Raw genomic sequence first — 14,707 nt, 5'->3', positions numbered from 1 at the left:
ATTAACCCTTAACTATCTGTGTATGACAGACCCATTTTCTTCTCTCCGGTGGCCAGCCTCTCCTCCTCCAGAGTTGGCTGCCTCCGAAGAGACAGGAGAACCCGTAGATTATTTGTCTGCATATTCTACAAATTACTTGTCAGGAGGCTAACCGGCCTCGAGTGTCGTCATAGCCCCTTTAGGCAGGGATGCCAGTGGGAGACCCACAATATCTGCAGTGGTAGGGGGCTGCCATAGGAATTTTATTATAGATACGAGGGCAGCAATTAGCATTATCCATGTCAAGGATCCTAGATCCTCTTTGTCATCAGGTTGTACAAAGACACTTTCAACTTTTGCAAGCAATCAGGTTGTTACCTCACTTTCTAAACCCATTGAAGTACAGATAGGTCACCTAAGAAAGTTCATACCTTTGCACTGATGAAATTAGCTTTCCAAGGAATTGCCTATTGGGAACTGATTTCCTACACAAACCATATAGATCATTGTTTCAACTAGGGTCCTATGGCTGCACCAGGTCTTGTACAGAGGAGGCCAAGTATCTATGGGAAGGTTGTAGTTTGCTGGTTATTATTATGCTGTCTGTAGGGATGTATTTGAAGTTATGAATATTGGCTATGTACTTGTTTGATTCTAAGTAGCCTCAGTGAAGCATTTGGTCGGCTTCTTGAGAAAGGACAATTCTCAGTAAGTGCCCAATGAAAAAAACACTTAACTGACAATGGACTTTGGGAGACACCAATCCACATCTGAGCTTTCCTGGGAACGTTCAAACTAACATAAACAATGATGTCGGCCTGCAAAAAGCTGAATCATTGACAGAAATGTGACTTGCCCAGGTGACTGAAAACTCGATCGGAAACCCCCTTGGGAACTGCCACCTGATGCGCTGGGACTACCTCTGAGCCCGTTTTCCCTGGCAGCTTGGGACTTCAGTACCCTGCCTGGTTGTGCCAGACACGCTGGCCTACTACAAACACAGACCCAGGTCTGAACCACGTCCCCCACAAACTGCAGACATAGCAGAAAATGGCTTAGAAACTGCTCCTGTCTCTAGAACCCAGATACTCAGGTCCCAAAGGGATCCAAACCCCAAATCTGTTTTACTCTGTATAAAGCTTATACAGATTAAACTCATAAAGTGTTCGCCCTCTATAACACCGATAGAGAGGGATGCACGGCTGTTTGCTCCCCAGGTATTGTACTACGGCCCATTGACCCCCGCTGGGATCTGCCCCATTGACTCCAATGGAGCGACGGCCAATTTGCCCAAGTGTGGGGATCGGTCCATTCATGTTGACCCGAGTGCAACGACGCCCCTGGATGGTTTATGGGGACTGGATGTGGGACTCCTGGATGGAGAAGCATGAAACTTTCCTGCTTGAAGTCCAAGACCACGTCTGCTAGACAGCAGCAGGCTCATCCAACACGACATCCAATCCTACATGGTGTTTTCCCCTTCTGCCTCCAGAGCTTTGCTCAGAACCCATTGGGTGTCGTCAGCTACAGAGGCCAAACATTTCTGCAGCATGAAGTACGTGGTAACCAGTGACACCCCTCCAGACACCATGGCACCAAATAGAGGGAAGCGCTTCCACGAATATTCCGCTACCATCACGGTGGTCCCCACCGAATCCAACAACAGCTTCAGAGCCATCATGGGGATCGTTCCCAAGGACATCATCATGGCCATCAGCTCCCCCATGGGCTTCCCAATCTGCCGGGCAAGAGCGGAGAGGGACCTGTCGTCCACGCCGAAGCTGCTGTAGTATCGGAACAGGTGTTTCCTGAAGATGAAGAAGGTGCACAAGAAAGCGATGCCTGGGACAGGAAAGGCAGCAAAAAGACATGAGAAAAGGGCTGTTTTCCAAATCTCCCCCTTCAGGGTGGCTTTCTTCTGGTTGATGGTGGGCGAGGCGTCAGCAGGCAGGCTAAGCAGGAAGGCGTGTCTCTTCAGGCACTGCAGCTTTGTCTGCAAAGTTTGCCGCAGGAGGGGAAAATCATAGTGGTTGGGTTCCTAGCTGGACATGATAAAAACCGGTGAATGACCCACTCCTTCCACTCCCAGGCCTTTCCTGCAGCCCTCCCTGATCTGCTGCAGGATCCTCTCCTCGTTGTAGCTGGAGGAACGCTGCCTCCTGGAAGCATCCAGGTCCATGCTGGCTTTGGAGTGCACAAAGTAGAACCTCTTGCCCATTCTCTGGATCTCACAGACCAGCCTGGCTAGGTCAGAGCAGATGTGCTGGGAGCCTACGATGATGAAGAACTCAAATCGGCTCAAATTGAGCTGCTCACAGTAGGTGTCTAGAGGGAAATAGGATGTGCCCACCCCTGGCAGGCCCCAGAGCGTGACGCCTGGAAGAACAGGATCTGGATAAGCCACTGGCTCCATCACAGTATCAAGCATCCCGGTTTCAGCAACACCTTGATCACTGCTACTTTAAGTCTTTAAATCAGGATTTGGGGACTTCAACAGCTGAGTCAAGAGAGAGAATTATTTCAGGAGTGGGTGGATCGGCTTATGTGGCCTGCATTTTGCGGGAGGTCAGACTAGATGATCATAATGGTCCCTTCTGATCTTAAGTTCTATGATTATATGATGCTATGATCACAAACACGTAGCCCCAGCATGGCGTTGATGAGAGAGGACTTCCCGGAGCCCGACTCCCCCGTGACGGCAATGTTGAGGGTGTGTCTGTAAAACTCCTGCACACTAGAAATCGCTTCTGTCAGGTTCCCTTGATAGACAGCTGCTCTGAACCCATCGAGAGCCATGGTGCTCAGTCTGCTGCAGAGAAGAAGAAACATTTCAGCTCCTAGTTAATGCTACTCTGGAAAATCCTACGCCGACAGCCCATTACTTATGGTGGCAGCATCAAGCCCTCGAAGTTTGGAAAAGGCATATTTATGGTAGCCCATGCAACCTTTACTCTGCCCCTTGCGTATCTGGCCCGGGCGCTGAAGGAGGCAGTGGAAGTACGGAAAAAACAGGAGCTGTTTGGTTTTAATCATTATTTATTATTTGTAGCTCTTGTCCCCTAGCGCCCCTACTCTACTTGCACTACATTGATGACATCTTCATCATCTGGACCCATGGAAAAGAAAACCCTTGAGGAATTCCACCATGATTTCAACAATTTCCATCCCACCATCAAGCTCAGCCTGGACCAGTCCACACAAGAGATCCACTTCCTGGACACTACAGTGCTAATAAGCGATGGTCACATAAACACCACCCTATACCGGAACCTCCTGCCCACTACACTTACCTACATGCCTCTAGCTTTCATCCAGATTACATCACACGATCCATTGTCTACACCCAAGCTGTAAGATACAAGCGCATTTGCTCCAATCCCTCAGACAGAGACAAACACCTACAAGATCTCTATCAAGCATTCTTAAAACTACAATAGCCACCTGCTGAAGTGAAGAAACAGATTGACAGAGCCAGAAGAGTACCCAGAAGTCACCTACTACAGGACAGGCCCAACAAAGAAAGTAACAGAACGCCACTAGCCGTCACCTTCAGCACCTAACTAAAACCTCTCCAGCGCATCATCAAGGACTACAACCTATCCTGAAGGACGATCCCTCACTCTCACAGACCATGGGAGACAAGCCAGTCCTTGCTTACAGACAGACCCCCAACCTGAAGCAAATACTCACCAGCAACTACGCACCACACAACAGAAACACTAACCCAGGAACCTAACCCTGCAACAAACCCCTTTGTCAACTCTGTCCACATATCTATTCCAGGGACACCATCTGCACATCTACCAATGTGATATATGCCATCATGTGGCAGCAATGCCCCTCTGCCATGTACATTGGCCAAACCAGACAGTCTCTACGCAACAGAATAAATGGACACAAATCAGACGTCAAGAATTATAACATACAAAAACCAGTTAGAGAAAATTTCAACCTCCCTGGACACTCAATTACAGACCTAAAAGTGGCAATTCTTCAACAAAAAAACTTCAAAAACAGACTCCAACGAGAAACTGCAGAACTGGAATTAATTTGCAAACTGGACACCGTCAAATTAGGCTTGAATAAAGACTGGAAGTGGATGGGTCATTACACAAACTAAAAACTATTTCCCCATGCTAATTTTTCCCCCACTGTTACTCTCAACTTCTTGTCAACAGTTTGAAATGGGCCATGCCGATTATCACTACAAAAGTTTTTTTTTCTCCTGCTGATAATATCCCACCTTAATTGATTTGTCTCTTTAGAGTTGGTATGGCAACCCTCATCTTTTCATGTTCTCTGGGTGTATATATATATGTCTTCCTACTGTATTTTCCACTCCATGCATCTGATGAAGTAGGTTTTAGTCCATGAAAGCTTATGCCCAAATAAATTTGTGAGTCTTTAAGGTGCCAGAAGTACTCCTGTTCTTTTTGAAAACTGGAGTAATAGAAATGGGTTGGAATTGAATAGTGCAAAGTACAAGATCATGCACTTAGGGATTAATCAGAATTTTTGCTATAAACTGGGGGCGTATCAGTTGGAAGCAACAGAGGAGCAGAAAGAGTTGGTGTGTTGGTCGATCACAGGATGACTATGAGCTGCCAATGTGATGCAGCCATGAAAAAGGCCAATGCAATCTTAGGAAGCATCACGCAAGGAATTTTCAGTAGAGATAGCAAAGATACCGTTATGCAAGGCACTGGTGAGACCTCATCTGGAATACTGTGTGCAGATCTAGTCTCCCATGTTCAAGAAAGATGAATTCAAACAGGAACAGGTGCAGAGAAGGGCTATGAGGATGATCAGAAAAATGGAAAACCTGCCTTATGAGAGGAGACTTAAGGAGCTTTCCTTCTTTAGCCTAACCAAACAAAGGCTGAGGGGAGATATGATTTCTCTCTATAAATACACCAGATACAAGACATTAGGAATCAGGACCTCATTCTGCACCACATATAAGCCAGGGACATGTAGCTATGTGTCCTGTGTACCATACCTTTACATGGTATAGGAGCCTTTAGGAGCTAGAAGCTCCTATAGGCTGCAGAGACAGCTGACATTCTGTGCAGCAGAGTGGCTGCAGCTTGTTGCAGAGGAGGCACACACTGTCCTCATGAAAGTCATGGTCACTAAAAGTATCCTGCTGCTTTTTGTATTGGAAAATGTACATGAAGACAGTCACGCACTGTGCTATAGTTCTGCTCTGGCCACAGCAGTACCAGAAAGTCTCTCAGACGCCTCCCTGCCATTCCAGTAACAGCAGGATTTAGAGTCAGGACAGAACTGTGCTTCCACCATTCAGCGGTGACTGAGCCACGGGACACGTGACTCAGCGACATAAGATGCTAATTCTAAATCTGCTGCACCTGGCGATAACAGAGAGCGATTCTCTGAAATCTTGGCCTTACAATTCCAGACATGTAATCTGTGCCCCATGCACAACAGCTCATGTGCAGCACTGCCACGTTTTGTTTATTTTAATGGATGATCACGCAGCTCCTGGCACTTTCCAACCCGATTGCTTCAGCAGTGCCGCGTGGCGTCTTTTGCAGCAGTGCATGAGGGGCAGCTCGAAGCACAGCTGTGTGTGGAGCTGCCTAGTCTGGTTCTGATCTCTTGTGGCTGACATGGGAGGCAACACAGCTCAGTATTTCTGCCTTTGCCGGAAGCGCCAGTGCTGAGTTAGATTTTCAAAGCACACCGCAGTGGGGACAGTACTGAGATGGGCCTTGATGTGAATTCATTTGTCTGATTAATTTCGCCAGGGGCTTGAGTATGTCAACTCCCATCTCAGCCACATCCCAGGGAGCAGGAGTCAGCAAAGTGCCTGCAGCTTCCACGGCCCTAAGCGGTATCTTCCTTTACTCATTCCAGTAAAGAAATATTAAATCAGCCCCCGTAGCTTTCCACCTTGTTAGCACACCATAGACTGGCAGGAAACCAGAGTCTTTCAAATACACCGCAGGAAGTTATGCAACACGAAATGAAATGTGTACTGTGTAAAGCAGAGAATCATAGAATCTCAGGGTTGGAAGGGACCTCAGGAGGTATCTAGTCCAACCCCCTGCTCAAAGCAGGACCAAACCCAACTAAATCATCCCAGCCAGGGCTTTGTCAAGCCTGACCTTAAAAACCTCTAAGGAAGGAGATTCCACTACCTTCCTAGGTAACCCATTCCAGTTCTTCACCACCCGTTTTTCCTAATGTCCAACCTAAACCTCCCCCTCTGCAACTTGAGACCATTGCTCCTTGTAATGAAGCTCAAGTTAAATGTTACCCAAGACATAGTGAGAGGGCCAAAAGAGTGCCCCCATGGCTAAACAACAGAGTAGAAGCGGTCAGAGGCAGAAAGGCAGCCTTTAAAAATTGGAAGTCGAATCCTGCTGAGGAAAAGAGAAAGGTGCATGAGCTGAGAGCAAGTGTAATGTGCTCCCATGCTGATGCTGCAGCATTTCACATCCATTTTCTCTCATCTGGACTGGGCCCATCACTGCAGTGTCTGAGCATCTCCCAGCAGAAAATAATGGCATCCAGGGCCTCTCTGTCTTTCTTCCCTGTGTAAGCGGGGGAATGGTCCCGCTATTGTGGGGAACTTTCCTGACTTCTGCACTACCCCAGTGAAGTGGGCAAGCGAAAGGATCTGAGTCCTCGCGCCCACTTCGTTTACCCAGAGGCCTCCCTGCCCTGGAGGACTCCCCTTCCACTCTCCTGTCTGGCAGAGTCCTCGTAACCCCAACAAGACTGGGCCCAGGATTCCTGGGGGGCTCGACCCCCAACCCTGCTGTGGTCACCTAGGACAGGGGCTAGGGTGTCCCCACTCCGGGTTACCCTCTCTGCACTGGGCACCTCCCTGACCCACTGATCACATCATACAATTTAAAGCAAATACAAGTTATTTAATTAACACTTAATTTAAAAAAAGAATCAGGAAACATGGGAACGGCTGAAGGAAACACATCACCCCGCTCTGTGGCGGGGACCATCACAAACAGTGTCTCTGGAACGTCAGGGCAGTTCACAGTCTGTTCCTTGTAGGTCCCAGGCCGCTCCTCAGGCCCTGGCCGTGCTGCAGGGACGCTGCGGGTTGGACACTTGCCCTGGCGGTGGCCACACGCTCGCAGGCTCTGGGTGGCAGGACCCTTCTCCCCAGCGTCACCCCCGCCCTGTCAGGGTTACGATCCCCCTCCCAGTCTGGCCTGCGGAGCCTCTTGGCTGAGGTGTCTCCCTGCGCTGGGCCCACTGCCCGGGGTCCCCCTCGCTCTCCCCAGCTGCTCCCCGCACCCGGCTCCAGACAGCTCCAGCTCCAACCCCAGCTCCACTCTGCCTCAGCGCCACTGCTGCTGCTGCTCCTCTGCCTCCAGCCCCCTGAGCTGCTTGCCTGGCCCCTCTGGCTCTGTGGCTGCAGCCCTGCTCCCAGGGCAGGGCTGCTCTCTCTGGGCTGTGCTCTGGCTTTGGGGCTGCAGCTCTGCTCCCATCAGCTCAGCTTGAGCCCCTGCTCTCTCCTTAGCTCGGCCCCACTCCATCTGATTCAGACAATTCCAGCTCACAGGGAGGACGGGACCCCCCTGGCCTCCTGACTCCTTGATTAGCTGCCCGCCCTGTCAATCAGGCTGACCTGGAGCACTGGCCTCTCCACATTGTTCCTGGGGAGTGTCAGTCTCAGGCTCCTGATTTCCCATCGACCCCTCCCTTTTTAGTGCTGGGAGCTAGCAACCAAACCCCCCCACTGAGTGTTAGTAAGGGGGCAACAGTCCCCGTACACCTGCTTGCCATAGGCAGGCTCCGGCTGCTCCTGAATGCAGAGGCGCAGGAGCGTGGTGCTGGCCACAGGGATGGGTTTTGCGTTAGCTTGAAAGGCAGCCAGGCTGGCCATCCTGCTTTCCTCTGCGTAGTCTGGCTCTGGTTCCCGTGAGGACTCTGTCAGACCCTACTGTTCGTCTCCCCACTCAGTGAGCAGCTGTTGTGGGAAGTCCTGGCTGAGGAGAAAGGAAGCTGATACCTCAAGCAGGTGGGGCCAGTGTCACACAGGGCTTTGAAAGTGAGGGCCAGGTGCCTAAGCTCTGTGTTCAGTGGGGAGCCACAGCAAACAGCAAAGAAGCCGTGGGGCTGGGCAGACGCTGCCGCACTGTCAACCAAGCGGCGCATTCGCAGAGCTTGGCCTCCGTTTCCTGAAGACAGAGAACTGCAGCAATCTTATCAGGGCGTTTCCCACCTAACTCTGTGGCCAGCTCAGCAGCTGATAAGATCAGGTGTGACCTGCTCACAGGCTGCAGATAGATGGGAGGGGGTTCTGCTGGGGGAGGGCGCAGGAGCAGGGCAGAATCAGACTGGCCTGCACAGATGCAGACGGTTCAGCTAAACGGGATTCCCGGTGGTGATGTGGGTATCTTGGTGAAGGTCTGTGTGGATGGTCTGACTCTGGAATAAACCTGGCTTAGGGTGGAGTCAGCTATGGCTGGTAACAAACACAATTTAGCTAACTCCATTCTAGCCACGTTGCTTCCAAGATAGGAGCGTCCACACAGCCTGGCACAGGAATACCCGCTCCAGTTAAACCAACACGGGAGGCGCCCATGGCCATGGGTCCATCTAGCTGTCAAGGGATGGGGTTGCTCTGGCAGAGTTCTCCAAAGTATTCCCCTTAGGGTGACCAGACAGCAAGTGTGAAAAATTGGGACGAGGGGTCGGGGGTAAAAGGAGCCTGTATAAGAAAAAGACCCAAAAATCGGGACTGTCCCTATAAAATCGGGACATCTGGTCACCCTAATTCCCCTCTCACTGCCAGAGTCAGCTCTGCCTCATGTGGGGTGGCTGCTGCCGCTCCTCTCACCCCAGTGCTGATGCTGGCCAGGCAGCGAGAGGCCTAACAGAAAGGGCAGGTAACGTTGGCCACAAAGCCAGAGCAAAGCCAGGTGTGGTGTGTGCCCTGCTGGCCCCTCAGCCTGGGCATCTTGGCAGCGCACCTGCTGGTCTCCTGCAGATGCTGAATGAGGAGGGGAATAGATGAGCCCCAGGAGATAGGAGTCCTGGAGGCTGAGGTGTAGTTGCCCAGAATGACCCTGGGCTCCGGTCAGAGATGAAAGGCTGGAGACCTGCAGCAGGAGCAGAGTGGCTGCACCCCTGGTCTGCGGGCAGGAGCCCGTCACTCAGAGCCCAAGGGCAGGAGCCTGGTAGGGACAGAGCAGGAGCTGCTCTCAAAGTGGGGGAGCTCTCAGTTTGCACAGGTGGAATGAGGACACCTGCTGTCAGGTGCAGCGCTGGGTCTATGCCTTAGTCACAGTAACTCTTCACTCCAGAGACTCCAGCCCCGCTGGTGGGGGCTGAGGGACATCTCCCCAGGCTGGCTGCAGCGTGCGCCCCCATCCCCCCAGCGCATCTCCAGGTGGCCACAGCTCTAAATGTTGCCATGCAGTCAGGGGGGACAGTGTGCAGTTATCACACACACACAGTGCAGGGCTCAGCCCCCCTAGTAGGGGGCAGCGCACACACACACACACACACTGAGCCCCAACCCCCTGCCCCAGCCCTGAGCCCCACCAAGCCCAGAGCCCCCTCCTGCAGTACAAACACCTCAGGCCCAGCCCCACCTCAGAGCCTGCAATCCCAGCTAGAGCTCTCTGTCACGGACTCACAGATCGGGCCCACTCTTGGCCCCATGCGGTCCGTGGGGGGTGCCCCTTTCAGGGCAACAGCCCGTCTCAGGGGTCCACTCTCTCTCCTGGGGTCAGGACCCTCCACCTCCCGGAGCCGCACCTCTCTGAGCCTCAGCACGTCTGTCTCTGCCGTGGGCCCCCCAGGGAGTCCCCTCGCTCTGGGCCCCCCAGGCCTCCTCACCCCCGAAGGGGATGATCCCCCCCCGCGCCCTGTTCTCTAGCCCGGAGCGACTCTCCCCCAGCGTAACACAGGAGGGTTTATTGAGGGTTGAACCCAGCAGCGGAAACTCTCCGGCCTCAGGCCTGGCCTCCCTCAGCCCAGCACATCCCAGTCCCCCTGCAGCCAGGGGAGCTCTGCCTGCTCCCCCTCTCCAGCCCTGAGCCCCCCTGCTCCCAACTGGGCCTCAGATACCCCCTGCCCCAGGCCCCCTCTGTCCATTGGCTTCTCTCCAGGGAAACAGGGTCGCCTGGGCCTCCTCTCCCCTCTTCTGTCCTCTGGCCCCTCTGGCTGGAGCCGGCTGGTCAGGTCACCGGGGTCCTCTCCCCGCAGCCCATTGTCCCCCCACTGGCCAGAACCGGTGGCGACTCCTGAGTGGAGTCTCTGGGTCACCAGGCGCTGGGGTATCCGTCCTCCAGGCCATCGGCGGGTCCCAAGTTCTGTCGCTGGCCCTGTGTCACCACAAACTCCCTCTCCCCTGCCCTCGTTAAACCAGTAACACCCGGGGACACTCTGCATGCAACCAACTGGAAAACCCCAAGGAAACCCCTCACTTCGTCACACCCTCACACCCCCTTTGCCCCCAAGCCCCTGCCCCCGCCCAGTGAGTGTGAGTGCGGGAGAGTGAGACACCAAGGGAAGTGGGGGATGGGGCCTCGGGGGGATGGACGGGGCAGGGGACGGGGCCTCAGGAAAGGGGCGGGACTAGGGTGTTTGGTTTTGTGAGATTAGAAAGTTGGCAACACACACACACACACACACACACACACACACACACACACACACACACACACACACACACACACACACACACACACACACACACACACACACAGAGCAGGGCTCAGCCCCTCCAGCTGGGGGCTGGAAGGACAGAGACACACACACAGAGCAGGGCTCATCCCACACAGCAGGGACACACACTCTTTAGGGCTCTGTCGGCACTAGAAGGAAAGGGGTGTTGTTGTTAATGTGTGTGAGCTCACTGGTGTTAACATCCTAATGCAGGCCAGGCCAGTTAGCAAGGCACCCCTTGGCTTTTCCCCAAGTCCAGACAAAGCTTTGGCTCGTTTCGAAGTCGCGGGGCTGCTCTCGCCTTCCATTTCCTCACTGATCTGAAAGCTCGTCACAGGACGCACCCCCTGTGTGACTGTCTGCCCCCTTCTTTGGCGCCCTGGTTCAGCAAAGCATTTCAAGGCCTGCAGAACTTTAACCCCCTGAGCAGCAAAGTCACTGAAGTCTTGTGTTTAAAGTGATGCCTAAGTGTTTTGTAACAGTACTGGGGAGTAGCAGTGTTAACCCACGGGACTCCCTGCCACTGGGAATTAATGGGGTTAACCCACAGGACTCCCTGCTACTGGGCAGTAACAGTGTTAACCAGAGGGTCTCCCTGCCATTGGGAATTAGTGGGGTTAACCCACAGGACTCCCTGCTACTGGGCATTAACAGTGTTAACCAGTGGGATTCCCTGCCACTAGGAATTAGCGGGGTTAACCCACAGGAATCCCTGCCACTGGGAATTAGTGGGGTTGGCCTATGGGACTCCCTGTCACTGGGAAGTAGCAGTGTTAACCAGTGGGACTCCCTCCCACTGGGAATTAGTGGGGTTAACCCACGATACTCCATGCCACTGGGCATTAGCGGTGTTAACCAGCAGGACTCCCTGCCACTGGGAATTACTGCAGTTAACCCATGGGACTCCCTACCACTGGGTTTTTCTCTCTGACCATTGTCATCACGATCTACATAGAGGCTTAATTCAGGTTATAAGTGAATTTATTACATGATACGACTATATCTGCATGAGCAGTAATCATAAAGAAACAAGCACAGTAATTATTGATACAGCATAAATGCAGTTGCACTGGCGATAGATTGCAACAGTCGATATGTGAGTGTTGCAAACTCTTGTGATTCTTGCAATTATTGATATTTCCCTTTAAAGCTTCCTGGAGTCGTATGATCACAGGAGAATCTCAGATTTTATTTAACAAGAGAAGTTGTTTCTGGCCCTAGTTTCTAGTGGCTGTGCAGAACAGCAGAACAAGGTGACCAGAAAACTCTCAAAACAGGAGGCAAATGAAAAAAAGCCAAACATTTTTAAAAATGGTATGATTTTGAGGGGCCTGAATGGTGATTTTTGAATGCTTGCAATGACATTACTGGGAAATCCTGGTTCCAGCCCCCTTATTCATTTGTAACCCAGCTACTAGCGCACAAATTAGCCATCGTCTTCAGTTCTTCAAATCAAAGGCATTGTTTAAGGTGCACGAACTCTGCAATAGGCACTGGCTGGACGGTTGTGCAGGCCGGATACTAAAGAGACAGCAGCTGATGGCAAGGTTGGTTGCTACATTGATTTACATCAGTTGAGGATCTTGGTGCATTTTGTTGGTTTTCCTGTTTTAGACAAACGGTTTGGCTTCCCTAACGAGTCCAACAGAAAGCCTAGAAACCCGACTCACTGTGGGAAATTAAAGAATGAAAAGGCTGCTTCTTTTCGGCTTGATTTTTCGCATTTGGGAGTGTGGTGGCCCAATCTCCAGCTGGGATCGGGTCTCTGATTCATGAACACGTCTGCTGCTCATTTACGCTTTTTCTTGTCTTCCTTCAAAGCGGTCTTCCGAACCCTTTTGGCATCTTCAGCCACTTCACAGAGAAATCTCAACAGCATGAGGTAGGTGGTTAAAAAAGAGATTCCCACAGTTAACATGGGACCAAGCACTGGTAGATTTGCAGTTAATCTAGGCAAACCCTTCTCCTTTAGCAGCAGTTTGATTACAACATCTTCGGTTATTTCTTCTGCCCTGGGAGATATGATAACGGCCTTCAGCTCCGCTATCGGTATTCCAGCCTGCCTGGCCAGATTAGCCAAGGATCTATCATCTAGGCCAAAGTACTTGTAGAAGCCAATCATGGATGCTAGCAGGATGCCAATATCACAAGCAACAGAGAGCCGCGGGATAGGAATGACATTGACCAAAGCCGACGCAAGAGATATTAGCCATATCAGCTTCTTCAGGGCAGCTTTCTTCTCCTCTATGATTTCTGCAGACAGGTTTGGCAGACTGAGCAGAAAGGCAAGTCTCTGCAGACCTTGGAGATCATCCTGCAAAGCCTTGACCAGGGCAGGAGCATCATACTTGGTGAATTCACAGCTGGAGAGAAGGAAAATCTCTGGGTTGCTCATCCCTGCCTTTTGCAGGTGTTTCCTGCAGTCCATCCTGAGTCGCTCCAGGACGCTCTCCTGACTGAACGTTCTAGGGTGATCCCTTTCTTCGTTGCGCAAGTCTTCATCCACCTTGGAGCGCACAAAATAGAACCTCTTCCCCATCTTCTCGATCTCCCGGGCCAGGGCCGCGTGGTTGCATTTGAAGCGCTCCGAAGCGATGATCACGAAGAAGTCATAGCGTTTGAAGTTCACTTGCCGCAGGTACGTGTTTGGCTGAAAATCCGGGGCACCAATGCCGGGCAGGTCCCACAGCCTCACATTGGGGTGGTTCGGATAGGGATAAACAGTCGGCTCCGTCGTCGTTTCTGTCACCCCAGTTGGGGCAGCCCCGTCATCCTCAGCGGTCAGTCCCCGCAGGGCGTTGATGAAGGACGATTTCCCGGCGCCCGTCTCCCCCGTGATGGCGATGTTGAGCATGGTGGATTTGAACGAATCCAGCTCCGCCTGCGCTATAGAAGCCACTTCATCCTGTCCTTTATCTTTGAAAAGATCCATGAACTCCTCAAACACTTTTATGGAGCCATTGAAGAATTCCTTTGGGTCCAACCTTAGATCCAGAGCTTCCATGAGCACTGAGATGGACTCTATACCCTTCATGAGCACGGAGACAGACTCCATACCCTTCATGAGCACTGAGACTAGCTCCATATCCATGGCACCTACAAGAGATTCCCTCTTCCCAAGACAAGAAAAGGGAAAGGCATGTTTCGGTTAGTGTAAATGTAGCCTTAAAAAACAAAACTGTTCATGTAGCAACTTACAGATTTGCAGCCCCCACCAGCACGTACACTGAAAATTGCATCCTCATCCCCACGGTGCACAAGCCTTAAGCACTATTAATACGGGTTAACTTCCCTGGTGCATGGACTGTTACTCCTGGGGGAAATCTGCGTACTGTGTGTGCACAAAATTAATGAGCTGTGCATATTTTTAAGATTTTAGCGCAGAATTCTCCCGGGAGTAGACCATGGGGCCATCTGATGTGCTGCTCTGCAGAGCCAGGAGAGCAGGAGGTCGCCATGAGGGATGTCTGATGATGTCTGGCGTATGTGTTGCTTTTCAGGATATGTTGGAGATGGGAGTAAAAGCCAAGGACCACCCAGCACAGGCACAGGGCTCAGACGACACCCTGAGATCAAAATGCTCCTAATTCCCGACTCCCACATGGGGGGCAGGCACCTCTAGAGTGCAGGGCCCCCCAGATCCTGGCTGACACGAGGGGTGGTCAGGAGAAGGACTCCGACACTTCCCGATCCTGGTACACACCTGGGAGGAGACTATGTGGGGCTGACACACTGCTTCACCCCTCATCACTTCCCCTTTCCCTGCCACTCACCTCCGTGTCACCTATCCTAGCGTCCCATCCCTCTAATCCCCACCTTTTCCCAGCCCCACCTCACATATCCCCCTCCCCTTGCTAAACGGCAATAACCAGAATAAAAACCTACTTGGACAAAGCATAGACGTAGGACTGGAAGGGACCTCAGGAGGTCATCTCGTCCAGTCCCCTGCATCATGGCAGGACTAAGTATTATCTAGACCATCCCTGACAGGTCTTTGTCCAACCTGCTCTTAAAAACCTCCAGTGATGGAGATTCCACCGCCTCCCTAGGGAATCTATTC

At 51.9% G+C, this 14,707-nt stretch overlaps 1 protein-coding gene and 1 pseudogene across 1 annotated transcript; both read right to left on the bottom strand.

The window, feature by feature from the left end:
* Positions 1-1,334: 1,334 nt before the first annotated feature.
* LOC123351521 lies at positions 1,335-2,808 on the bottom strand (annotated as a pseudogene).
* Positions 2,809-11,815: 9,007 nt separating this feature from the next.
* LOC123351998 (interferon-inducible GTPase 5-like) lies at positions 11,816-13,738 on the bottom strand. Its single transcript, XM_044991681.1, has one exon. It carries the CDS (start codon positions 13,736-13,738, stop codon positions 12,437-12,439), a length of 1,302 nt encoding a protein of 433 aa, XP_044847616.1. The 3' UTR covers positions 11,816-12,436.
* Positions 13,739-14,707: the final 969 nt, after the last annotated feature.

The sequence above is a fragment of the Mauremys mutica genome, chromosome 17, assembly GCF_020497125.1.
Source record: "Mauremys mutica isolate MM-2020 ecotype Southern chromosome 17, ASM2049712v1, whole genome shotgun sequence".
Lineage (NCBI taxonomy): Eukaryota > Metazoa > Chordata > Testudines > Geoemydidae > Mauremys > Mauremys mutica.
The sequence above is the reverse complement of the archived record's forward strand: the minus strand, read 5'-3'. Positions and strand labels throughout refer to the sequence as shown.